The 26,604-nt window shown below is 37.6% G+C and overlaps 1 protein-coding gene across 12 annotated transcripts in view; it reads left to right on the top strand.

Moving 5' to 3' along the window:
- The window catches only part of Ralgapa1 (Ral GTPase activating protein, alpha subunit 1), a 218,687-nt gene that overhangs the window by 32,472 nt on the left and 159,611 nt on the right, over positions 1-26,604 (top strand). For all 12 annotated transcript variants that reach the window (XR_003950070.1, XR_003950071.1, NM_001368814.1 and 9 more), the window contains exons 5-11: positions 1,637-1,680; positions 2,756-2,933; positions 6,206-6,321; positions 11,673-11,811; positions 12,876-13,084; positions 18,245-18,484; positions 26,366-26,563. Coding sequence is in view for 10 of the 12 variants with exons in the window: in NM_001368814.1 (NP_001355743.1) it covers positions 1,637-1,680; positions 2,756-2,933; positions 6,206-6,321; positions 11,673-11,811; positions 12,876-13,084; positions 18,245-18,484; positions 26,366-26,563 (1,124 nt within the window). In the remaining 2 variants the exon portion in view is untranslated. The remainder of the gene's footprint in view (positions 1-1,636; positions 1,681-2,755; positions 2,934-6,205; positions 6,322-11,672; positions 11,812-12,875; positions 13,085-18,244; positions 18,485-26,365; positions 26,564-26,604) is intronic.

The raw sequence follows: 26,604 nt of genomic DNA, 5'->3' as shown, positions 1-26,604 counted from the left end.
GCAATATATAAAGAATTTCTTTTCCTTTATTCTTCTCTCATACAGTAAATCCTGACCATAGCCTCCCTTCCCTTCCCTCCTCCCAGCACCGCCTTCCCCTCCCCCCTCCCCCAATCCCAGAGCCACTGCTCCTCCATTTCCCTTCAGAAAGGAGCAGGCCTCCCAGTGATGCCAACCAAACATGGCATAGCAAGACTAGGCATAAGCCTTCATGAAGAACTTTTAATTTAAGAAATAACAAGAACTTGAGGGCTGGAGAGATGGCTTAGTGGTGTGAGAGTATGTGCTGCTGCATGAGAGACTTGAGTTCAGTTCCTAGCAGCCACAGTAAACAGCTCACAGCAGTAGCTCACAGCTGATCTCCTTTGGAGACCCCCAACTCTAAGGAACCTGATGTCCTCTGGCTGCACACAGCACCTGCACACATGGCCTTCCCTCATACAAACACATGCATGTCAACAAAAATAATACAGATCTCTACATTTACAAAGGCCAGCCACTTGAAAATTATAAAAGGATAAAAAGCAAGTAAATAAAGTTTGAATGGGCAAACAAAACCATTGATTGTCACTAGAAATCATCAAATGGAAACATTAAAACTTAACACTAATCTGATTATCAAATTTTAGAGTTTATCATTGTGTCCTGCTACATCACATACCAGAGCACTGTTGCATTGCTTGGTATTGTTAGTTATTATGATTTTAGATTTTATTAATATCTGATAAGGCTGAAAGTGAGTGATTTCATTGTAATTATATACCCTAATAAATGTCATATGTGTAGTAGGCAGTCATGAATAATAACATTTATATACTATTCTTGATTGTGACAAAAATTTGGAAATAAGACAAAAGAAGGTACATTTAGGTATACTCATAAAGTAGTTAAAAATGAATTATCTAGAGCTGCATAGACCAGTGTAGATGAATTTAAAATGCTAATATTAGATATGAAAAGCAACAACTTATAAATGAGTTCCTATGAATGATACTATCTATATATGGTTTTAAGCAATTGATTCTAAATAATTTATGGATTTATGAGTAAGCAGTAATATAAAAATGGTTTTATAAGTGATATCTCCAAAATGTATATAATGTTTTCCTCCAGAGAAGAAAGAAAGAAAATGATTTAAACCTCAACGTGCCATTGTATGGTTAATTAAATAAAACAACATGTGTAAATCATAGCAAATATAATGTTGTGTTTAGATTTGTTCAACAGTGAATGAAACACCTCTGGTAATGGTAATGGTAATGAAAGTAATTATTAAGAAATATTGAACTTAATGTTCTTTTGGTTAATTCAAATCTTTTACAATAGTCTTTTTTGTATTTGTGGTAAAATATTTATATTTTCAGTGTAAATAACAGTTATAATAGGCTGTTGTATTAAACACAATTTTAGTACCAAGTTTTATCAGTAAAGTAAATGATGTTTAACTGTGTGAAAGGTGACTTTTTTATATGTCCCTCTGACCTCAGTTTTGATCAAAGGGTTATCAAGGTCACCAAGAACAATTTAGAGATTGCCAAGGACTTGTGCAAAAGTGTTTTCAAGTCTGACCGAGAACTCTGACATTTATACACAGATAAGAAGATGCGGGTATTTAAAATCATGTTTGTCTTTTCAGGGTTGATTTTAAAGAAACTACTGCACACAGGAAACTCCTTAAAGGTATATAATTTATTTATTTTCTATGACTTAAAAGCAAACTAAGTATAGGGGCGGGGTGGTCCAGCATGCTCATTAAACATGTTCAGGGCTGTGGATTCAGCCCCCAGAGTGCATGTGCTGGGGGTGATGATGCACACTTGGAATCCCAGCACTGAGGAGATGGAAGCAGGGGGATCGTCTTCAAGGTCATCTTCAACTGCATGGTTGAAGCCAGCCTAGTCTTCTATGAGATACTCAAAACAGATCAACAAAGCAATAAAGCAGACATACCTACCACTTACACTTCTCCCACCTTGATTTTTTTCTTAAGTTTGTTGAATTAATTGTCTTCAATTCATTTGAGAGAAGTCACTGAGAAGAACTCAGTGCTTGTCAGTGAACTATCACTTTTCTATTCTCTTTCTGGGAGAGCATTCATTCACTGATTCATGTGGTTTTCATTTTTCATATATGGGGATTGTTTTAGGTCATTGGGCACAGTAGTTAGGCCAGAGTTCCTTCTAGACTTGTAGCTAGGGCACAAAAAATGTAGTAAATGAGATAATTTCAGAGAGCCTTTAAGTAAATTTTTCAATAGTTGTTTAAATAAATTCACTTTTATAATTTGAGTAACTCTAGAACTCTTAAGGGACAAGCAGTTGTTCAGCATCATCTCTATAACGTTCCTGCTTATTAAACCCACTCTACGCAGGGACTGTCACTGTCCTGTCACTTCTCTGTCTGGGTTAGATTGGTAAGGATGGATGCTAGGAAAGCAGAGGGGGAAGAAATTGCTTTTGAGGTTTTTTTCAAATAGAAATTATTATATTAAGTAGTTTATACTTAGGATTTCCTCAGGCATGGCTGAGTTTATTCCCCAGTGCTGTGGATTGAACTCAGGCCTTGCATATGCTACCACCGAGTCATAGCCTTAGCCCAAGTTTATTCTTACAAGTTACAAACTTAGATTTCAAAATAATGGGAGTTGTATAGATGCTCTGGGCATGTCTGTCTTTACTCTCCATCTTGTCTTTCTCTTTCTTCTACAAAATATCATTTTGTCCATGAAGAAATACTGCATTTTCTTTTATTTTAGATCAGACGGGAAGGTGTTCGTCTCTTCTTGTTATGGTTGCAAGCTCTTCAGGATAACTGCAGCAAAGAACAGCTCTGGATGTTTTCATGCTTGATCCCTGGATTCTCAGCACCACAATCCGAATATGGACCTCGGACTTTAGATAATCTTATTAATCCTCCACTCAGCCTTCAAGAAAGTAAGACTGATGGGATGTCGTGTATCAATATGCTTGTCTTCTATAGAGTTTCTTTTACAAAATGAAAAATGATTGTTTTTATATACACTTTGTGTGTACACAAACATGTTTGTAGTGTATGCAAGTGTGTCCAGATGTGCTTGCCCATGCTCACCTTATGGAGGCTGGACATTGACACCAGGGTATCTTCCTCAGTTGTTTCGTCATATTATTGTTATTTTTGAGGTAGAGTCCCTTAAGTTCACTGTTCTAACTGCACTAGATAGCAAGCAACCCCCCCCCCCCCCACAAATCTGCTTGCCATTGCCCCATAGCACTGGGGTTACAGGCTTTCAGGACCATACCCATAGTTTTTATGTGGGTGCTGGTAATTGATCTCAGGTTTTCCTATTTGTTTAGTAGGCACTTTACCTACTCTTTGCAGCCTTCTGTGAATTTTCTTTGTTTGTTTGTTTGTTTGCTTGTGTTTAATGTTAGCTCTTTATACAGTTATTCCATGATTCTGAGGCAGTGTTTATAAAGGTAGGTTTTAGTATTACTTTGGCTTAGTGAGGACAACAGATTAAGATAACTGCTGGAAACAGTTCTTTGCTACTTACATTCCAAGAGGAAGCATACCCCATGCTACAGGCCTGTGTAGACAACGTGTGTGTCTTGCTGTCTTTGTGTTAGTGATAGGGTCAGTTAGAAGACAGAGGAAAGGGAAGTGTGTGAGTTATTGTAGGCAAGAGCCTTTATTGTGGTTTCATGGGAAGGAAGTGGCAACTCAGAGCAAATAAAAATCAGCTAGTGTAATTCAGTTGACCACTGTACAAAAAGATTGTTCCACCTTGTCTAGTCCTTTGACCTGGACAACAAAATAGTAGCCTTGAATCTGAGTATAAGAGGAGCCCCTGGGGTGCGGACTCTAGATGGAGTGGTTTGTGTATTAGCATCACTATTAGCAGGTTAGTCAATTATTACCTCTAAGAATTGGCCAGCCCTGGTCAGGACATAATCTCTGGCTGGTCAAGTCCCAAATGTCAGAGCATCTAAACCATACTAGGATTGCTATAGATCATTTCACATCAGGGTTGTTTTCCCCACTTTTATGGGTTTTTTTTGAGACAGGGTCTTATATATCTCAGGTTGGACTTACATTTATTATTGTATAGTAAAGGGTGACCTGGAACATGAGAGCCTCTTGCTGGGAGGTCCTGCTTTTAATTGATCTTTAATTTCTATTTCATTTTATGCTTGAATTAATTTAAATGTACACAGAAATAGAAGTGTTTTTCTTTGTGCAATAAGCAACTATATAAAATGAATATAAAATTTTATACATCTAAAATTGTATCTTCATTTTAAATTTAATTTGTAATTTTAGAAATGTTATTTAACTTTATTTTAAACTAGTGAATCTTTGTGCTTTTTAGCCCTCAGATTTTCTAATGATAGTTTTCTTTACTTTTTAGTTTTATCCTTATATTATTCTGTTTAAATAACAAAGTGATTTTTCTTTTGGTTAAATATATTCTTCTTTTACTAGTAAGCATTTGTGATCTATAGTGCTGTATTAGTTAACTAGGGCTTCTGTAACAAAATACCACAGATTTAAGTGGCTCCATGGCAGAAGTGTATTTCTTACAGTGCACTGTGTACTCTTCAGAGTGCATAATCAGATGCTGTCAGGTCCAGTTCCTGAGGAGCCTTTTCTCAGCTTGCAGACAGCACCTTCTCAATGTGTGCTCACATGCTTTGTTTTCCTTTGTGCACGTGTATGCATGTGCTCACAGGCCCTCTGCCTCTGATGTTTATCTCTGTTTATAGACAGTTCTGAACACTTAGGGCTGAACCCTAATAACATCATTGCAACCTCACATGCTCTCTGTTTATATACAGTCGTATTGACGATTTGTGTTCCAACATATGAATTTTAGGAGTCCATATTCAGTCCATACCTGTACTGTAATGGGTGTTTCATCTTACTGTAATACATATTTCTAGAAATTACAGATTTTTGTAGCAAAGCAAACTATACTTGTAGCATAAAGCTTTAAAATACCAAACAAGCTTGCATAAAATCTTTAAATGTGCCAGTTTAAGCACTCATGTCTGCTTGTTTACATGTCACCTGGAAGAGTTACTAGTATTTCATGAACACGTTTTCTTTTGGATCCCTGACACCCTGTTTCTGTAGATTTCCTTTTGTCTCCATTTTTAGAATTAGCTTTCTTTTTTGATTAGTTTCAAATGCCTTTTGACCAACTCTTGCATTCTCTCTCTGAGAACAAAATTTAAACTTTCCTTTAAATTTTTTATGTGTATATTTGTGTGCCTGCTTGTCTGTCTGTGTACACCATGCTTGCATATTTTCACAGAGGCCAGAAAAAGGTTTCAGATTTCCTGGATTGGAGCTTCCAGTAGCTTGTGAGCCACACAGTGTGGGTACAGGAAACTGAACCTGGGACAGACCAGAGCAGTACACATCCTTAAGTGCATAGCCCTCTCCCCAGCCCCAAGAATAGAAGTTTTGCTATTTACTTTACAAGGCACAGAAAATACAAACTTATCCGTGGTACTCTATAGCTACTAAGAAGTCTTTGGATCTGAAATGGGAGTTTATAGCTTTGCAAAAGCAAGCACTGGCACTGCTCTGTAAGGACGGGGTGCAGGTGATAAAGGCTGGCTTTTATATAGTAGGTTCCTAAAGTGGGTGTTAGAAATAACATACTGAATATTATTTTAGAATTGAAGAATATTAACTTAGCTCAGCAGGTATAACCAGTTACTGGTTGTGCTGCTTAGGAAATTGGAGAGCATTTAGCTAACTGGGGATTGATTTTTTTTTTTTTTTTTTTTTTTTTTTTTGCATCACCATTTGTTACAGTGAATTAATACCTGAAAAGTAAAAAACATTTCTCAGGTACATCAGAATGCTAATTTGATGCTAAGCACCTTGCACTACTGTTTTTCATGGTATTTTGGCATCTTGTAATTTGACATTCTCAGTGTGAATCACTCTTGGGAGGTCCCTGCACCCTCGGTCTCTTACTGCAACCTGCTCATCCCTCTTCCATTCCCTCTCAACCAGGGATTCACAGAACAGCCAGCTCTCAAGTTTATGACAATTATGCACTATCAGAATGATCTCAGATTAATTTCAACATGTAATTTTTAGAAAAATTTAAAAGCAGTTTTTATTACATATCTGTTTTGCTAAATTTTATGTAGTCATATTTTGTATAATAGAATTTATCTTTTGATCATACGATTTTCTTGTCTTTGGCTAGCTCAAGTAACTATAGAGGAAGTCACTCCTCTTGTTCCGCCACAGTCAGGAGATAAAGGACAAGAAGACCTCACAAGCTATTTTCTTGAAGCACTTTTAAAATACATAGTAATTCAGGTATGTTACCATCTTCCCACTGCATGGGCATGTGGCTTTTTCTCTATGTTTATTGTACGCAGGCCTAGAATCTCTGGTGTCTTTTTTCTTCTTATGAAAAGATACTCTCCATTGCTATCCTGTCTCTTACCATTACTTTGTTATAGTAGACACTTGCTTATTTTCTAGAAGAGCAACACATTTTTACTTGAAAATATTTTACTATTATTTTGTTAAAAATCACTAGAAGATTATGAAGGTCTCAGAGAAACTGTGCTTGTTACTTTTCTGTTGCTGTGATAAAACTTCATGGCCAAGGCAACTTACAAATGAATGTGTGGCAGCAGGGGCCAGAGGTTGAGGGCTCACATAATTTACCTTGAACAGGAGCAGAGAGAAGGATTTGGAAATGACACAAGTCTTTAAATTCTCAGTGTCTGTCTCAAGTGACACTCTTCGTCCAACAAGGTCACTCTGAAACCTCCCCAAACACCACCAGCAAGTAGGGACTACATGTCAAATGCATAAGCCTATTGGGGTCATTCTTATAAACTGCCATAGAGCTGAAGTAGACTCGTGTGTGTGTGTGTGTGTGTGTGTGTGTGTGTGTGTACATGCAAATCTGTATGGAGTCCAGAGATTACCATTAGTTGTATCCTTCAGTTTTTTCACTTTGTTTTTTTTTTGGAGGGAGGTCTGTTGGTCCCTCACTGAACCCCATCAGATCAGCCAAGCTGGCTGGTCACTGAGCTTTGGGGATGTCCTTACCTGCTCCTCTCTATGCCTTCCTAGGTGCAAGCCACAGTGCATGGCTTTTACTTGGGTACCTAGGATCCAGATTCAGGTCCCCATGCTTACACAGCAGGCACCTCCTGAGCCATCTTCCCAGACCCACGAAGTAGATCTTTTTGTATTGTGTTTTGACACACGGTCTTACGATGTAGCTCTGACTGACCCGGCACTCACAGAGATCTGCTTGCCTCTGCCTCCTGAGTGCTAGGATTACAGGTGTGTACCATCCACCTGTTGTGAAGTAGACTCTTGTTATGTGTAAACTTATATGAACCAGTTGGTCTTATTTTCTAATCCTTTCATTATAACCAGCAGCTCTGTTACTCAGTGAAATATGAATAGCTGTTTGATTTAGGATCAGTCTCTCAAGACGTATCAGGAGGGTGACTGACAGGATAGGAATCAGGAAAAGTAATTTACAGGTTAAAACTTAAATAATAAGGCTTAAATAATAAGCTGTTATCTCTGTATGTGAAATATGGGTGTTTTGGTTGATGAAAACACCTTTTTACATTTGTAATTCTATTTATAGTTATTCCAAATACAAAAGTTCTTTTACCTGAGAAACAAACACTATCCTATTAATGTGGATCCTAAGCCAGATCCACACTAAGGTGGTGCACGCCTTTAATCCCAGCACTCGGGAGGCAGAGGCAAGTGGATTTCTGAGTTTGAGGCCAGCCTGGTCTACAAAGTGAGTTCCAGGACAGCCAGGGCTATACAGAGAAACCCTGTCTTGAAATAAACAAACAAAAAACAAACAAACAAAACAAAAAACACCCCCAAAAGTTTATGCTTCTTATACCTTTTAAAATCTCTCATAGGTTAATTGAGATGTAATTGTTTATATAATTAATTTTGATGTTAAGTTTTATCACTTGCTGAATCTTCCTTTTTGTCCATTCTTTTTCACCCTCCCTCCCTCCTTCCCTCCCTTTTGTAGCCTGTGCTAGCTTAGCACTATGTGTATAGCCCAGCCCAGGCTGGCATCAGATCATAATCCTCCCACTCAGCCTCGGGAATGCTGAGGCTGCAGGCTAGTCACCATTTCATGCCCATCTTGTTATGTGACACCATAATTCAGCCTTTGAAGTTTTTTTAATTGTTGATCTCTTTATAATGTATCCTTTGCATCCCCTCCCAAGCAACTATTAATGTGATTTTTATCATATTTCTTATACATTGAGTCATATATATTCATTTTTTTCCTCTGTTCTTTTTTTTTTTTTTTTTGTTATTGTTTTTTTTTTTTTTCCATTTTTTATTAGGTATTTAGCTCATTTACATTTCCAATGCTATACCAAAAGTCCCCCTTACCCACCCACCCCCACTCCCCTACCCACCCACTCCCCCCCTTTGGCCCTGGCGATCCCCTGTACCGGGGCACACAAAGTCTGCGTGTCCAATGGGCCTCTCTTTCCAGTGATGGCCGACTAGGCCATCTTTTGATACATATGCAGCTAGAGTCAAGAGCTCAGGGGTACTGGTTAGTTCATAATGTTGTTCCACCTATAGGGTTGAAGATCCCTTTAGCTCCTTGGGTACTTTCTCTAGCTCCTCCATTGGGAGCCCTGTGATCCATCCATTAGCTGACTGTGAGCATCCACTTCTGTATTTGCTAGGCCCCGGCATAGTCTCACAAGAGACAGCTACATCTGGGTCCTTTCAGTAAAATCTTGCTAGTGTATGCAATGGTGTCAGCATTTGGAAGCTGATTATGGGGTTGGGCATATATCCAGAAGAAGCCCCAACTGGTAAGAAGGACACATGCTCCACTATGTTCATAGCAGCCTTATTTATAATAGCCAGAAACTGGAAAGAACCCAGATGCCCCTCAACAGAGGAATGGATACAGAAAATGTGGTACATCTACACAATGGAGTACTACTCAGCTATTAAAAAGAATGAATTTATGAAATTCCTAGCCAAATGGATGGACCTGGAGGGCATCATCCTGAGTGAGGTAACACAATCACAAAGGAACTCACACAATATGTACTCACTGATAAGTGGATACTAGCCCAAAACCTTGTTCTTTTTTTTTTAATATTTTTTATTACGTATTTTCCTCAATTACATTTCCAATGCTATCCCAAAAGTCCCCCATACCCTCCCCCCCACTCCCCTACCCACCCACTCCCACTTTTTGGCCCTGGCGTTCCCCTGTACTAGGGCATATAAAGTTTGCAAGTCCAATGGGCCTCTCTTTCCAGTGATGGCCGACTAGGCCATCTTTTGATACATACGCAGCTAGAGTCAAGAGCTCCGGGGTACTGGTTAGTTCAGAATGTTGTTGCACCTACAGGGTTGCAGTTCCCTTTAGCTCCTTGGATACTTTCTCTAGTTCCTCCATTGGGGGCCCTGTGATCCATCCAATAGCTGACTGTGAGCATCCACTTATGTGTTTGCTAGGCCCCGGCCTAGTCTCACAGGAGACAGCTATATCAGGGTCCTTTCAGCAAACACTTGCTAGTGTATGCAATGGTGTCATCGTTTGGAGGCTAATTATGGGATGGATCCCTGGATATGGCACTCTCTAGATGGTCCTTCCTTTTGTCTCAGCTCCAAACTTTGTCTCTGTAACTCCTTCCATGGGTATTGTTTCCAATTCTAAGAAGGGGCAAAGTGTCCACACTTTGGTCTTCATTCTTCTTCAGTTTTATGTGTTTTGCAAATTGTATCTTATATCTCCGGTATACTAAGTTTCTGGGCTAATATCCACTTATTAGTGAGTACATATCATTTGAGTTCTTTTGTGATTGTGTTACCTCACTCAGGATGATGCCTTCCAGGTCCAACCATTTGCCTAGGAATTTCATAATTCATTCCTTTTAATAGCTGAGTAGTACTCCATTGTGTAAATGTACCACATTTTTTTGTATCCATTCCTCTGTTGAGGGGCATCTGGGTTCTTTCCAGCTTCTGGCTATTATAAATAAGGCTGCTATGAACATAGTGGAGCATGTGTCCTTCTTACCAGTTGGGACATCTTCTGGATATATGCCCAGGAGAGGTATTGCTGGATCCTCCGGTAGTACTATGTCCAATTTTCTGAGGAACCACCAGACTGATTTCCAGAGTGGTTGTACAACTTGCAATCCCACCAACAATGAAGGAGTGTTCCTCTTTCTCCACATCCACGCCAGCATCTGCTGTCACCTGAATTTTTGATCTTAGCCATTCTGACTGGTGTGAGATGGAATCTTAGGGTTGTTTTGATTTGCATTTCTCTGATGATTAAGGTATATTCATTTTTATTCTGGCATTTTTCTTATAATTATTTTGAGAATCATCCATACTCCTGTATGGATCAGTATTTTGCTTTAATTTTTTTAGAAATTTATTCTTTGAAAATTTTCACGTATGTATGCATTGTATTTTTATCATTACCACCTCCTTCCAGCTTTCCTCAGGACACCCTGCCTGTCTCCATTCTGATTTTTCTTCTCTTTTTCATCATCATCCCCCCTGAATCTAGTTAAGTGTTGAGCAGTTGTGCATGGGTATGGGGCCCCCTGCTGGGGCAACCTGTGCAGCTACATTCCCAGAGAAAAGTGACTAAACTTTCCTCAGTAGCTCAACTGCCTATGGCTCATTTGCCAAGACTAGTTCTTGACAGCCTGTCTCCCATCCACCCTGGACTTTGACTGGCTTGATCTTATGCAGGCGGCCACAGCTTCTGTGAGTTGATTTGTGCAGCAGCTCATGTAATGTCCTGAAAACAGCACTTCACAACTGTCCTTCCCCATCCATTGGCTTTTACATTCTTTCTATTCCCTCTTCTGTGATGGTCTACAAACCTTGGATGGGGATATATTCTGACCCATCTCTGGCTAAGCATTCACAGTCACTTATCAGCATTCTTATTAGTTTCTGATCAGGAGTTTCTGTATTAACCATGACTCACTGTAAGAAAAAGCTTTTCTGACAATGATTGAGAGGGAATTTTTATATATCTTTAGTGTATATCTTTATGCTCTGATTAAAGTGATGTCTGCCAGGCCTTTTCAATGTGGTAGTAATATTTTTCTTTTTAAAATCAATAAATATTTGGGGGAAAATGTATTGTGTAACCTCCTCTTCAAAATTTTACTTAAATATTTTATTGAAGACTTCTTCCTGAATTTTTACTGTGATGTTGCCAGCCAATGATTGTTGACAGACAGCTTTATTGAGCTGGTATGTACATGCAGTCTGGCTGTCACATAGAATGTAGCTTAGTAGATGTTTTTAAGGACTGTGCTGCTCTAAGTACAGATAACTTTTGAAATAGTTTAGTTTCCTCTCATAGGAAATCTAAGTTCCATTAAGAGTCTTTTCACTCTAGAATCACTCCATCTGCTGCCCTGGGGAAACTCTAATCTATAGATGCTAAACTGAACATTTCAAATAAATGAAGTCATTTAGTGAAGCTAAAATAGACTCATACATTGTACTGTTCTCTTATCTTTAATGTATACCCTGCTTCCTGTTCTTGGACTTTGGTGTTTGCACTTGCCTACTCAGGGCTGTAGCAGCTAAACTATATTTAAAAGACTCTGTTTTCCTGGGATGATTGTAATAATACTGTTTATTTTTAGGTAAAAAGTTTAGAATGGAAGAACAAAGAAAACCAAGAAAGGGGATTTTCATTTTTGTTTTCACATTTTAAGAAGTTTTACTTGCCTTATATTTTCCCAAACATTTGCAAGGAGAATAGTTTGTATCATCCTGTACTTGGTAAGTATAATTTAGAATTTTACAGTTTACAGAGTAAGATGTCAGTGGCATTTGTTACTTACAGAACACTGACCACTCTACTATTTGTATTGATGCTATACCCAGATTTATAACAAAAGTACATTTACAGTAATACATTTTCACTGAGAATGGGAAAATTTCACAAAAAGTTGTTCTTTGGATCTTACCCAGTAGTTAATAGTAGTTTAACTTGGATTCTAATGTTTCTATGATCGTTAGTGTATGTGTATATATTTATTTTTTTAAATTTTGAGACACAGAGTTGGTAAGTCACCTAGGATGGCCTGGGTCTTGGTACATAACCCAACTGGTCTCAAACATGTGATTTTTCTGTCTCACCCACTAAGTGCTGGGGTTGCAGGTATGCACCACCATGCCTGACCTTATTATGTATTATGAATTTTTCCCCCTATGATTTCTCAAGGATTCTCTTAACTGTTAAATTGTATAAATAGTTAAATTGTTTTCTCTTTTTGTCATTTCTTGTCTGATTTTTAGTGTTTTTGCAAAATGACCTTGACATTAGAGCCTTTTGTACAAATCTGGTTTAGAGGCAGACGTGGGTCTTATAGAAAAGGGAGAGACAAGTCTATTCTGAAGAGACGCTCCTCATAGAACATCTTCAGGCAGCTAGCAGGCTTGGGCAGTGCCTTAGTGGCCATCTCATTGAGTGTTTTGGTTTGCTTGTTTGGTTTTGTTTTTGCTTTTGTTTCAAGACGGTTTCTCTGGCTGTCCAGGAACTCACTATGTGGACCAGGCTTGCCTCAAACTCAAAGATCCTCCTGCCTCTGCCTCCCGAATGCTAGGTTGATTGAATTTTGGAAAAGACATGTTTTTGTTTTGGTTTGGTTTTTTATATTAGCCTAATATATGGTTCTTCTAGGTTCTTAGGTAGCATCTATCATCATAGAATTATTTATTTTTTTATTAACACTTATAAAATCAGTGAAGTGTCACAATATCTTCTGAAGACTTTTAAGATGAAGGCTTAGCTACGGGTAATGTGCTTTTCACTTTATGTTTTGTTTTCTCTTTTTATATAGATATCCCACAGATCAGACCAAAGCCTCATTATGTGATGATAAAGAAGGATGCTGAAACCAATGAAACAATATATTGTACAAAAGAGCCTTTCATCCAGGCTCGGGTTATTGTCATTCGTTGGCTGGTTTCTTTCTGGCTGGAGCCAAAACCACATTCAGGACCTAATATTCCTGGGATGGAAGGTGAAGTCTTGCCAAAGAATATTCAGGTAATGTTTAATAAAATAAGCAACGTTAAGTGGCTTCCTGAGTTTACCTGCCTTAGGTATACTGCATATTTAAAATGGACGCTAGTGATGGTTTATTTGAATAAATCTATCTCAAAACTCAAACTTTAACTGTTCTTGCAGAAGTAGTATGTATTTTCTTAATAGAAAATAAAATTTGTATAATAATATATATTTTTAAAGAAAGCTTAAGAGATGCAGAAGATGATTTTAGCCATATATTAGTCTTAGGTTCTAGTTTATCTCAGTATTAATGGAATAATAGTCTCCTTTGGAGATTACTGAAACTGCAGATAGTATGGACCTTTGTATGCTGTTTCCCCTAATTTAGTGTATGATAGTTTTAGTGTAACTGTGGTTCTCATGCTTGCATGACAATCAGTTCATTTCCTACTACCTTATCCTCTGACCTCATCTTTTTTCATTTCTAAACATTCACAGAATATAGATATGAAGTCTAGCCCAAATACCTCCAATTATCAGTAGATACTGAGTCTAAAAACAAAATAGGATGTTATAGCTATAAAGCGTATAAACATGTATTTTAAATTACATGTTTGCTTGTTTTAAATTGGACAGTTTATCTCATTTTCATACTTTTTTTTCTGGTTCTCTTTTCCCTTAATGTGTTTTCCCTACATACACATGTATGTATGTGTTTGTTTGTTTGTTTTACTGAGTGATGCCATTTATCTGAGTTGACACATACTTAAAATATCAAGTCTTTGTTTTCTATGAATTAAAATACTTTTTTATTGAAAATATAATATATTTTGATTTTTCCCCAGATCCTTCCCACCTCTCTATCCACCCAACTTTATGTTTTTTTCCTCTCTCTTTAAAACAGAAAAGCCAAAAACAAGAAACATACACACATACACAATGGAAAATAAAAAATAAGCAGAAAACCAGTAAGAAAATAATAAAAAATAAAATGTCCAGACAAAGCAAAATGTGACAAAGAGTCTGCAAAAGCTCCATTGAGTTTATCTTGTGTTGGCTATCTAGTCCTAGCCGTAGAGCCTTCTCTAAGGTGTGCTTAATTTAGCCAGTGAGATTCCATTAGAGAAAAATGACTTTTTCCCTTTGCCAGTGGGTTTCAGTTGCTGATAGCATCTTGGTTACAGGTGGGAATCCCATGTCCACACCCACTGCGAAGTGCTGGGATCCTATCTGTCTTGAATCTGTGTCAAGTACTGTGCGTACTTTCACAGTAGCTGAATTTATTCGTGCATCAGTCCTGTTACTTATTGAAGATATGGTTTCTTTGGTATCATCTGTTCTCTGCAGCTCTTACAATTTTTCTGCCTCCTCTTCCAAATAGATCCCTGAGCCTTGAGAGGAAAGATTTTTATGAAGAAATCCTATTTAGATGGAGTACTCCCAAAGTCTCTCATTCTCTATGCATTGTTCAGTTGTGGGTCACGTTTGTTCCTGTTTACTGAAAGAGGAAGTCCTCTGATGAGGGCTGAATGCGGTACTGACATGTCACTGTCCTTAGAGCCCATTTATTGCTATGCTCCCTTAGCAGCATCATATCAGGTTTTCCCCAAGAAGCATGAAATGTCTAGTCTCAAGTTCTTGGCCACTTGAGCAGTGTTAGATACGGGTGCCATCTCATGAAATGGGCCTTAAATCCAGTCAGAAAATGGTTACTCCCATGACATCTACAGGCTGTTGTAGGTAACAGGAATTGTACCTGAGTGATTCTGATGACTAGTAGGGTTGAAGCTTCTAATTAACCAGTTTGATGTCTTCAGCAGCAGGGTCTTATCATCAGGTGGAGAGGGAGAGTGACTATTGCCTGTGATGTTTGGCTATTTCCACTGGGTCTCTTTGGCCAACAAGTAAACAAGATCCAATCCATTCTGGCAATGGAGGTTTTACTTAGTGGCATAAGATGCTTAGTTAGGGCTTTGTCTCTTACTATTCGGGAACTTCATTTAAATTCCACCATGTATGTATAGATTGTAGGAAGCTTCTGCAGTAGTAGATTTCCATATGGCTTTTTAAATGGCCTTTAGAGTTTGTTGTTCCTCTCCTTTATCCTTTTATCCCTCTCCCTGTATAATCTTCCTATTCTAGTTTTTCCTTATTGCTCCGTAATGTTATCTCACCATATTAAGTACTTAACCTCTGTGGGGACTGTAGCACAGAAATCAAAGGTTTGAAAACTAGCAGCCACATCTAAGAGAAGACATGCAATATTTTTTTTTGGTCTGAGTTACCTCACTCAGGATGATTTTATTTTTAATTCCATCAATTCACTTTTGACTGTCTTCCTTCCTTCCTTCCTTCCTTCCTTCCTTCCTTCCTTCCTTCCTTTCTTTCTTTCTTTCTTTCTTTCTCTCTTTCTTACAGTTGAATTCCATTGTGTAAAATGTACTATGTTTTCTTTTTTTCTTTTTTTAAAGATTTATTTATTGATTATATGTAAGTACACTGTAGCTGTCTTCAGACACTCCAGAAGAGGGAGTCAGATCTCGTTACGGATGGTTGTGAGCCACCATGTGGTTGCTGGGATTTGAACTCTGGACCTTCGGAAGAGCAGTCGGGTGCTCTTACCCACTGAGCCATCTCACCAACCCCTTTTAATTCTCTCTCTCTCTTTTTTTTTTTATTTGATTTTTCGAGACAGGGTTTCTCTATTTAGCCCTGGCTGTCCTGGAACTCACTTTGTAGACCAGGCTGGCCTCGAACTCAGAAATCTGCCTGCCTCTGCCTCCCAAGTGCTGGGATTAAAGGCGTGCGCCACCACTGCCCGACTATACTATGTTTTCATTGTCCATTCATTAGTTGATATACATTTAGACTTTTTCTAATTTCTGGCTCTTATGCATAAAGCAGCAATGGGCATGGTTGATCAAGTATCTCTATAGTAGGATATAGTCTTTTGTACCCAAAAGACTTATGCCTAAGACTGGTATAGGTGGATCTTGATATAGATAGATTTCCAGTTTTCTGAAGACTGTCACACTGATTTCAATAGTGTTTGTACCAGTTTGCACTCTCACTAACAATGAATAAGTGTTCCCCTTCCCCCCCATCTGCACCAGCATGTGATCTGATTTATTTTATTTATCTTGGCCATTCTTACTGATGAAAGGTGAAATCTTAAAGCAGTTCTGATTTGCATTTCTCTGATGGCTAAGGGTGTTGATAATTTCTTTAAGTGTTTCTCAGCCATTTGTGTTTCATCTTTTAAGAACTCTCCTCAGTTCTGTAGCTCATTTTAAATTGTTATTTGTTTTTTATGTTTAGTTTTTCAAGTTCTTTATGTATATTTAGATACTAATCCTCAGATATTTTCCTGTTCTCTAGCTGCCATTTTACTGAAATGATGGTGTGTTTTGCCATACACGAGCTTTTCAGCTTCCTTGAGGTCCTGTTCTTTACTTGTTGATCTTAATGCTATCAGTATCTTGCTGAGAAAGTCCTTTCTTGTGCCAATGAGCTTGAACATATTCCCCACTTTGTCTCTGTGAGATTCAGGGTATCTGGTCTTATGTGGATATCCTTGATCCATCTGGAGTTGAGTTATGTGCAGGTTGATAGATAGGGATCTATTTGAATTCAGTTTAGCATTTAGTCATCCATTGTGTATTTTTGGCTTTGTCAAAATCAGGTGTCCATAGATGTGTTGGTTTGTCTGAGCCTTCAGTTTGATTTCAATGATCAATGTGTATGTTTTTATGCCAGTACCTTGCTGGGTCTATTACTGTAGCTCTGCAGTACAACTTGAAATTTGAGATAATTGTTTTACCTGTCCTGTATGTGTGTGTGTGTTTCCTTGTGCAGTTTTAATTTCTGTTAAGAATTGTGTTGAATTTTGATGAAGATTCCATTGCATGTATAAATTGCTTTTGGTAGGATGGTCATTTTCACATTATCAATCCCATGGCTCCATGAACATGGAATACATTTCCATCTCTGGCATCTTCAGTTTCTTCATTGTCTTAACATTTTTAGTATAGAAGTCTTTAACTTGCTTGGTTAGTTATTCCAGTGCATATTTTTGAGACTGCTGTAAAAGATACTATTTCCCTTATTTCTTGTTCAGTGTATTTCTAGTTTATGTATGGTGAGACTGTGTGTGTGTGTGTGTGTGTGTGTTAATTTTGGGTCCTGCTACTTTGCTGAAAGTGTTTAGCTGTAGAAGTTTCCTGGTAAAATTCTTAGGGCCTTGTATGTATAAAAGTCCTATCATCTGCAAATAAAGACAGTTGATCTTTTCTTTTTTCTATTAGTATCCCCTTGGTCTCCTTCAGTTGTTTTAATGCTCTAGCTATCAAATAGGCATGGAGAGAGTAAACATCTTGTTCATGATTTTATTGGAAGTGCTTTGGGTTTCTCCCGTTTAGGTTGATGTTGGCTGTGAGCTTGCTGTAAATTGCCTTTATTATGTTAAGGTATGCCCCCTGTATTCCTTAGCCTCTCCAAGCCTTTAATTATGGAGTAATATTGGATTTTGTAACAGGCCTTTTTTGATAGGACAATCACATGGTTTTGTTTTTAGTCTATTTTTGTATTGAATTATGTTTGCTTATTTGCATATATAGAACTACCTTTGTGTCCCTCGGAAGAGGCTGATTTGGCCACATATAGGCTTGGTCTTCAGTCTTGACAAATATTCTGTTATTACAGTATATAGCATTTCCTCGGAAATCCTAAGATTTTCTCTTGGTTTTATCTTTACTGTCTTGAATTGTGATTCCTTCTCTTCCTCCTTTCTCTGCTTCTCCTCTGTTCTGCTTCTGCTTCAGAAAGCTTTAAGTCTTTAGCATTATGAAGTAAATAGCCTGCTGCTGTTTCCTTGTGGTATTACTCATTCTTGAAAACCTGAGCTGCCTCTGTGCCTATCTATGTGTTGAAGGTTTTTCATATAGGCTTACTAGGTAACTAGTGAATTGCTTCAGTTTAATTACAGGCGAGTAGATGACTTGGTACTACACATTGAGTTTCTCTGTGTCACTTAGGTGTTATTTGCATTCTGCTTAATTATTTAGAATGGCTTCTAAGTGTAGCTGGTTATCTGGCTTTTAAGCAGTGTTGAAGTGGCCTTGGGGTCTGCTAATATTCGCTAAAAACAAAATATTAATTTGAGTGATAACTGATATTCTTTGACTTTTATTTTCATTTTAGAGAGCAGCTGCTAGTTTGGTTTCCAGAGAAGAAAGCAAAAATGATACTGTTGATAAAGTAGACAAGTCTGCAGAGCCTGAGCAGTCTCATTCCAACACAAGCACTCTCACGGAGCGAGAGCCTAGCTCTTCCAGTCTCTGCAGCATCGACGAAGAACATCTCACAGACATCGAAATTGTTCGCAGAGTGTTTTCATCTAAGAGAAGCAATGTAAACTTTGTCACAGAGATATTTCGTCAGGTAAAATACTGTCAACATTTTTAGATTGTAATGAAATTATTGTATATATTGATTTTTAGCCATTTAAAACTAATTCTTTATGAAGACTTCTAAGTTAATTTTAAGTTTTGTAAACTTATATAAAAACCCTTTACATTTTCCATGCTTCCTCCTGTTTCCTGGCTGGTGTTTTTCTTTCCAAACAAAGCTTTGTGCATGCTAAACACATGCTCTACTGGACTTACACCCTCTTTCTTTCCTTTTTCTCCCTTCATATTCCTTATGTTATCAAAACAGTTTATACTTGTTCACTGTGTTTCTTAGTTAGGGCTTTCTGTTGCTGTGCTAAAACACCATGACACCAAAGTTAACCTGGAAGGGCTCATTTACATCCAGATAAGTCAGGGCTGAAGCTCAAAGCAGGACTCTGACTGGAGTCTCTGGAGAGGTGCTGCTGACTGGCTTGCTCCTCCTCGATGTGCTCAACCTGCTTGCTTATAACACCCAAGCGTGGCACTGCCCACTTGAGCTGTGCCCTCCCACATCAATTATCAACCAAATAATGCAACACAGTCTTTAATCACAGGCTGATTTTGTACAGATATTTTCTCAATTGAGGTTCCTTCTTCCCAAATGACTTTGGTGTGTGTCAGCACACTGTGACAGTTAGTTTAAGTGTCACTATGACACAACCTGGACTTTTGAGGAACAGTCTAGGTCAGGCTGGTCTGTGGATATGGGAAATTGGTTTGTTTATAATTAAATGAATGGGAGCAACCAGCCCAACATGGACAGCATGATTCTTTGGGCTTTCTATACTGAACCAGATACAAGTGCAGAAAGTGAACTAAGTACTAAAAGGGTGGTGCATGCGTTCTGTTCTCTCTGCCCCTGACTGTGGATATGATTCGGCTCACTGCTCTTGTGACTTCCTTAACAATAATGGATTATAACCTGGAGTGGTAAGCTAAAATAAAAGCTATGACATTTTCAAATATGACATTTTCATACATGTACATAGACATTTCAGTCATATTCACTTTTGATAACCCCTCTAACTCTTCCCACCTAGCTCTCCTCCTCCCCATGTCTGAATGAGTTTCATGGGGCTTATTTGTTTAAAGGAGTGTGGGTACCTTACCAGTGGCTAGACCACTGAGGAAAATGTCTCTTCCTCTCCCATTAACCCTTTATTATGTATAAATCTTCAGTGTGTGGTTAGGGCCCATGTACCTTTCCCTGTTCCATGTCAGAACTTTGACCAGCCCAATCTCGTTTAGATCTTGAACAGGTAATCAGAGCTGCTGAGAGTTCAGGAGTCTGACATCATGGCGAGTCAGGGTTCCACAGCTCTCTGCCACCTGCTTCCCTCCTACATTCCTGCCCTCTTCCTGGGCGGTTTTGAAAGGGGTGTTACGGATTCCCATTGTACCCTGTCAATCATCTTATTCTCTGTGCTAGTTATGAATCTTTGCTGACCTCTGCACAAAGAAGTGTTTTTGACTAACCCATACAATAACATTAATCTATGGGTATAAGCATAGTTATTTAAAGAATAATTTGAGGACCAGGTGTGGTGGTTTATGCCTTAATCAAGAACTCAGAAGGCAGAGGCTGACTGGAAACCCAGCAGCAGGGGGATCACTCTGAGTTTGACACCAGCCTGGTCTAGTGAGACCTTGTCTCAATACCAGGGTTTGGGGGTGAAGAAACAAAAGATAGTTTGCTAGACACATCTACTTAACAAAATGACAGCCATAGCTTCCCCGCTAGTGAGTTTCCTAACCTAGGCATTTGAGTGGATTACAATGCCAGGTGTAAATTGTCTCTTGTGGAGCAACCATCAGCTTCAGTTAGAAATCAGTATTTAACCACAACAGACTCTCCACTACTGGATCAGTGGGTTTATCTTGCATGTCTGGGTAGTTTTTGTTTTCACTTTTGTTCCTGGTTACATTACAGATGTAACGGATGACTGTGAGCTACCATGTGGTTGCTGGGAACTGAACTTAGGATCTCTGGAAGAGTAGTCAGTGCTCTTAACCACTGAGCCAACTCTCCAGCCTTGCCTGGCTGGCTTTTAGTTAGCCTATTAAGTATCAGATTTTCTCATGTTTTTTCTATACATTGTTAGTATACACCTCCTTCTCGGCCCCATCTCATTACCCAGTTCTCAATATTCTTCCTTTCATTTTAACATCACAAGCGTCCTACTACCCCAGGTCCCCTCACCACCCCTTTAACATTCTTTTATCCATCTCATGAGCTCCTTTCTACTTTCTGAGGCTCTGCACATGCCTACATATGAAAGTGCAAGCTAGCACTGTAACTGTATGTGAGAGAGAATAGAACATAGGTTGTTTTGGTTTTTTTTTGGTTTTGTTTTGTTTTGTTTTGTTTGTTTGTTGGTTGGTTGGTTGGTTTTTTGAGACAGGGTTTCTCTGTGTATACCTGGCTGTCCTGGAACTCACACTGTAGACCAGGCTGGCCTTGAACTCAGAAATGCTCCTGCTTCTGCCTCCCAAGTGCTGGGATTAAAGGCGTGTGTCACCACTGCCTGACGAACACATAATTTTTGCCTTAGCCTGAGTTACTCTACTTATTTTTAATTTTTCTTTATGGCCAAATAAAATCCATTGTGTATATGCCACCTTTGTATTTCTTCATCTGATGGACATGTAGGCTGATTTCATTCCCTTGCTCTTGTAAGTAGAGCAGCCATGGCCATGGATGTGCAATTATCTTTGTGCCATATATAGAGTTCTCTGGGAAAATGCCTAGATGTGGTATTACTGTAGCATTTTGAGAACCTTTACTGATTTCCATAGTAGCTAGACCAGTTTCCATGCCCACTACAATGAGTGAAGGTTGCCTTCTCCTTCACATCCTTGCTAGCACTGTTGTTTTTGTTTTTTCTTTGTTTTTTTAAAAAGATCTATTTTATTTTATGTATACGAGGCATCTTTTGCATGTATTTCTATGTATCATATGCATGCCAGGTGCCCACAGTGGTCAGAAGACGGTATCAGATCCCTGGAACTGGAGTTATGGACATTTGGAGCCATCATATGGGTGCTGGGAATTGAGCCCATGTCTTCTGCAACAACAAGTGTTCTTAAGTGCTGAGCCCTCTCTAGCACCTCTTACCTTTTCTTGACTGTAGCCATTCTAACTGGGATGACATGTAACCTCAAGGTGCTTTTAATTTGTCTTTCCTTGGTGACCAAGGATGTTGAGCACTATTAAAAGTATTTATACTTTTTGGTTGGTTTGTTTCTTTTTTTATAGTTTAGGCTTTTATTTAGTTTAGTTCATAAAAGCACTTTCTACATTCAGGGTATTAATCCTCTGTCAGATATATAGCTGGTAGTAATTTTCTTTCATACTGTAAGCTGTCTCTTCACTCAATATTTCCATATTTCCTTTGCAATAAAGAAGTACTTTTTTTAAAAAAACAAACATTCATGAGGATCCCTCTTGAGTTGATTTTTGTGCAGGATGACATATAATGTTGTACTTTCATTCAGATGTGGACATCCTAACACCACTTGTAGAAGAAAGATGTCTTTAATGTTTATTTTTGATATCTTCCTCAAAAGCAACATGGTGCCCGCTGTGTGAGCTAATATATGAGTCCCACTGTTTTCTCCCACTCTAGCTGCTAGTTTGTTTTCCCACCAGTTCCAAGCTGTTTTTATGACTGTAGTATATGACATACAGTATATGCTAGTAATTATGCATGATGATACCTTTAGCATTAATTATTCTTTAGCTCAGGATTGCTTTAGCTATCTGTGGTCTTTTGGGCTTCTATATGAATTTTAAAGTTTTCTATTTCTGTAAAGTATGACTGTAGAATTTTGATAGGGAATATAGAAATCTAGATTGCTTTTGGTAGGATGATCATTTTCACAATTTAATTCTTTTAATTTGTGAGCATGGAAGATCTTTCCATTTTAGTGACTTCCTCCATTTCCTTCTTCAGTATTTTAAAATTTTTATGAAAAGATTCCATGGTCTGGTGAGATAGCTCAGTGGATGAAGGTTCTTGTCACTAAGTCTAATGACTTGAGTTTGATCTCTGGGACCCCACATGGTGGAAAGAGAGAACAGAATCCCAAAAGTTAGCCTCTGATCTTCACGTGTGCATGTGGTGCATGTATACTAACCATGTAATAAAAATCAATTATAAAAGACCTATCCTTTTCTTGGTTAGATTTATTCATTTGTGTGTGTGTGTGTCTGTCTGTCTGTCTGTCTGTGTTTTGAGGCTATTGTGAATGGTGTTGTTTTTCGGATTCATTATCGGTGTGTTTATCATTGGTATATAGGGAAGCTACTGATTTTTGTGTGTGTTAAATTTGAGTCTTTGCATGTTGTTTAAAATGTTCATTAGCTCTGAAGAGTTTTTGTGGTGGAGTCTTTCATGTCTTATGTGTAGTGAGGTATCCACCAGAGAAGAGTGCTCAGACATGGTTTAAGTCAATAGAAAGTCTTTATTAGCTGGTCAGCAACTACATTGAGTGTTCAAGATCCCAGCATATCACTGAGCCTTTCTCAGGGTCAGCCTTCTAGCACAAAAACATGTTCTGGATTGACATACTTCAGTTAATGAGAATAGTTAGCCTGAAGAGGAACCACAGAAGCCAAAAAGTAAGAATAGTATATTTAGAGACTTTCCCAGAACTATGGATTTTGATGGATCAGTCTGTATTTTTATTTTGGCTGGAGGTGCTGTGCTGAGTTTTATAGCCTGAATGATATCTCCATCATGGAGTCAGTTGTGCTAAAGTCTAGGGGCACACTACAGTCTGGGGCCCTGTTACATATAGAATGAAAATACAAATCATACAAATCCATATCAAATACAAATAAGGATACATTGACTTCACTCCATCCTTTTCTATTTGTATCCCTCTTATTTTCTTTTGTCTTAATAATATAATTAATCTTCAAATACTGTATTGAATAGTTATGGCTAGAGAGCATCAGACATTCTTATTTCTTGTCTTAGAAATGTATCTAAGCTCTCTATAATTTAGTATTTTGTTGACTATAGGTTTGTAATATATAGCCTTTATTATGTTGAGATATATTCCTTCAACTCCTAATTTTTTCTGCACTTCTATCATGAGTGAATATTAAATTTTTCAAAAGTATGTCTATCAAGAGGATTATTTGATTTCTACCCATTTTTGAAATTTATAGCATTTATTGACTTAGATATATATCTTAGATATATATATCTAAGAATAAAGCCAATTTGATCATGATTAATGATCTTTCTGATGTGATTTTAAATTTGTTTTTTAAAGCATTTTCTTGGAAATTTCTGCATATATATTTATCAGAGTGACTAGTGTGTAATTTTATTTTTTTATGTCTTTCTAGTTTTAATTTAACTTATAGATCTCTTTTAATTGTTTAATTACATCTTGGTTTAATTTTGGTAAAGTATAAGCACTTAGAAATTCATCCATTTCTTTTAGCTTTTCCAACTAAGTAGAATATGATTTTAAGGTAAAACCTAATTATTTTTTGAATCTCAGTGGTATCTGTTGTTATGACTCCCTTTTCATCTCAAATTTTATTAATTGGGGTCTTTTTCTTCTGCTAAAGTTTTACCAATTCTGTTTATCTTTTCAAAGAAAAGAGCTCCTTGTTTCATTTCTTAGTGAGTTCTTTCCTCTAGTAGCTTTGGGAGTTGGCTTCTTCCTTCCTCAGAACCCTAAGTTATTTACTTAGATCTCTCTGATTTTTCAATGTAGGAAGTTAGAGCTCTGAACTTTTCTTTAGGACGGCTTTTAATGCCTCTCAATAGGTCTATATGTGTTTTTGTTTTCATTCAATTCTGGAAAGTTCTTAATTTCTTCAAGGTCCCATTCATCACCTAATAGTGTTGTTTAGTCTCCATGAGTGTATGTCCTGGAGTTGATTTTATTGTTCATTATAGTTTTATTCCATTGTGATTCTATAGTATCCAAGAAAATAGGCCAGTTTTCCTGTTTGTGAGACTTGCTTTGTGTGTTCCTAGGGCTTCTGAGAAAAATTTATATTTTTCAGTGTTTGGATGGAAGTCTGTAGATGTCTGTTAAATTCATTTGAATATCATATATCATTTGATGGAAATTAAATTAATAACTCATTAATTAATAAATTCTGATTGTTTTTATCTAGAAGATTTGTCATTAAATAAGAGTAGGGTATTGAAGTCACCCACTGTTGTGGTTCTGGGGTTACTGTGTGGCTTTTTAGTGTGCTTGGCATATATGTTAAGACTTTACTATTCTTTTGATGGTTCATTTCCTCAGCTCCTGTTATCCTAAGGTAGTGTCTTTTTTTTTTTTTTTTTTTTTTTTTTTTTTTTGGTTTTTCGAGACAGGGTTTCTCTGTATAGCCCTGGCTGTCCTGGAGCTCACGTTGTAGACCAGGCTGGCCTCGAACTCAGAAATCCGCCTGCCTCTGCCTCCCGAGTGCTGGGATCAAAGGCGTGTGCCACCACCACCGGCTAGTGTCTGTTTTCTTGTGGTAAAGTATGTTCCTTAGAACAAAGAGGTGGTTCCTACTTTTGTTCCAGTCTATATCTTTTCTTGGGAAATTGAAACCATAACTATTCAGAGTGTTTATTGATGCTGTGTACTGATTTCTGTCATTTTGTTGATTCTTGTAGGGTTTTTTTTTTCCCCCTTTTGTGGTTAACTATTATTCTGGTATGACTTATTTCCTATGGACTGTGGATGGAATTTTTTCTTTTTAGTTTAAGATAGTCCTTTAAAGTATCTTCTATAGAGAGATGGCTTAGTGGTCATGAAGTCTGTGAGCCTGTTTTATTCATGGGATTTTTACTTTTCCTCCTCCTGTGACAGGACAGCTCATGGCCATGACTGTATTTGTGGGTTAGCAGTTGGCTTCCAGAACTTGAAATCTATCTTTATGGGGTCTTCTACTGCATAAAGTTTCAAAGTACAGATCTGCTTTTGTTATGATAGACCTGCTTTATTGTGTGACTTGATGTTTCTCTCTGCCATTATCAGTATGCATTCTTCATTCTGTATATTTAGTGTTTCAGTTAAAATTCAAGGAGATGTTCTTTCTCGCCTTATTGTTTGGTGTTCTGAACCACACATTCCTTCTTCTATTGATAGGCATCTCTTCCCTAACTCTAGGAAATTTTCTGTTATAATTCTTTTGAAATGTTTTCTGTATCTTTAAAATAAATTTTATTCCTCCTATGTTTGTGGCCTTTAGACTTGGTCTTTTCATAATGTCACATGTATTTTGGAATTCTCTGCCTTAATTTTGCGTTTGCTGGGTTGTTCCAGTTCCTCCATTTTGTTTTCAGTCAGATAGTTTTTTTCTATCCTCCATCCATTCTGTTGGTGAGACTTTGCACAGAACTTTTAATGTAATGTACTGTTTTTCATTTCTAGACTTCTCTTGAGTGCCATCTTGTTGGATTCTTCTCTCATGCCCCACATCACCTTTCTTGTTTAGTCAGCTGTCTCTATTTTACATCTGTAGTTAAGTTTTTTATAGAAGCATTTTAATGGCAATTATTCTCAAAACAGCAATAATGCAAGTTATAAATGTGGCTTATTATAAGAAGTTATATTTAATTTTCTAAGAGTAAAGTTTCATGAAACAAAGAATATCACTATCAGAGTAATACAAATAAAACAAATCTCTGCTCCTCCTTCTTCAGTGTCTATCTACTGTATTTCTCTTTTAAGGTATTTATGAAATATTTGGCAATAAAAGGCTTTCTCTGAATTGATGAATAGTTAATGAGTTAAGTTTGTGAAATTGTTTTTATCTCCTATTGTGTGAAATGAAAATATATTCATATATTTGTGGCAAAAGAGAAGGTATTATTTTTTCTCTCTTTTTTTTTTTATTTACTAGGCATTTTTATTACCAATTTGTGAAGCAGCAGCTATGAGAAAAGTGGTGAAAGTGTATCAAGAATGGATTCAACAAGAGGAAAAGCCTTTGTTTATGCAAGAGCCTGAGGACACTGCGATCACTTGTTCAGATATACCCTGCAGCGAAACTGTTGCAGACCATGACAGTGCAATAGAAGATGGAGAGAAAAGAGAAGAGGTAAAGCCATCAAATACATGTGTTCTTTCCTTACCTGTCTT

The sequence above is a fragment of the Mus musculus genome, chromosome 12 (genome assembly GCF_000001635.26).
Source record: "Mus musculus strain C57BL/6J chromosome 12, GRCm38.p6 C57BL/6J".
Classification (NCBI taxonomy): domain Eukaryota; kingdom Metazoa; phylum Chordata; class Mammalia; order Rodentia; family Muridae; genus Mus; species Mus musculus.
Note: the sequence above shows the minus strand (reverse complement) of the source record. Positions and strands in the feature narration are given on the sequence as shown.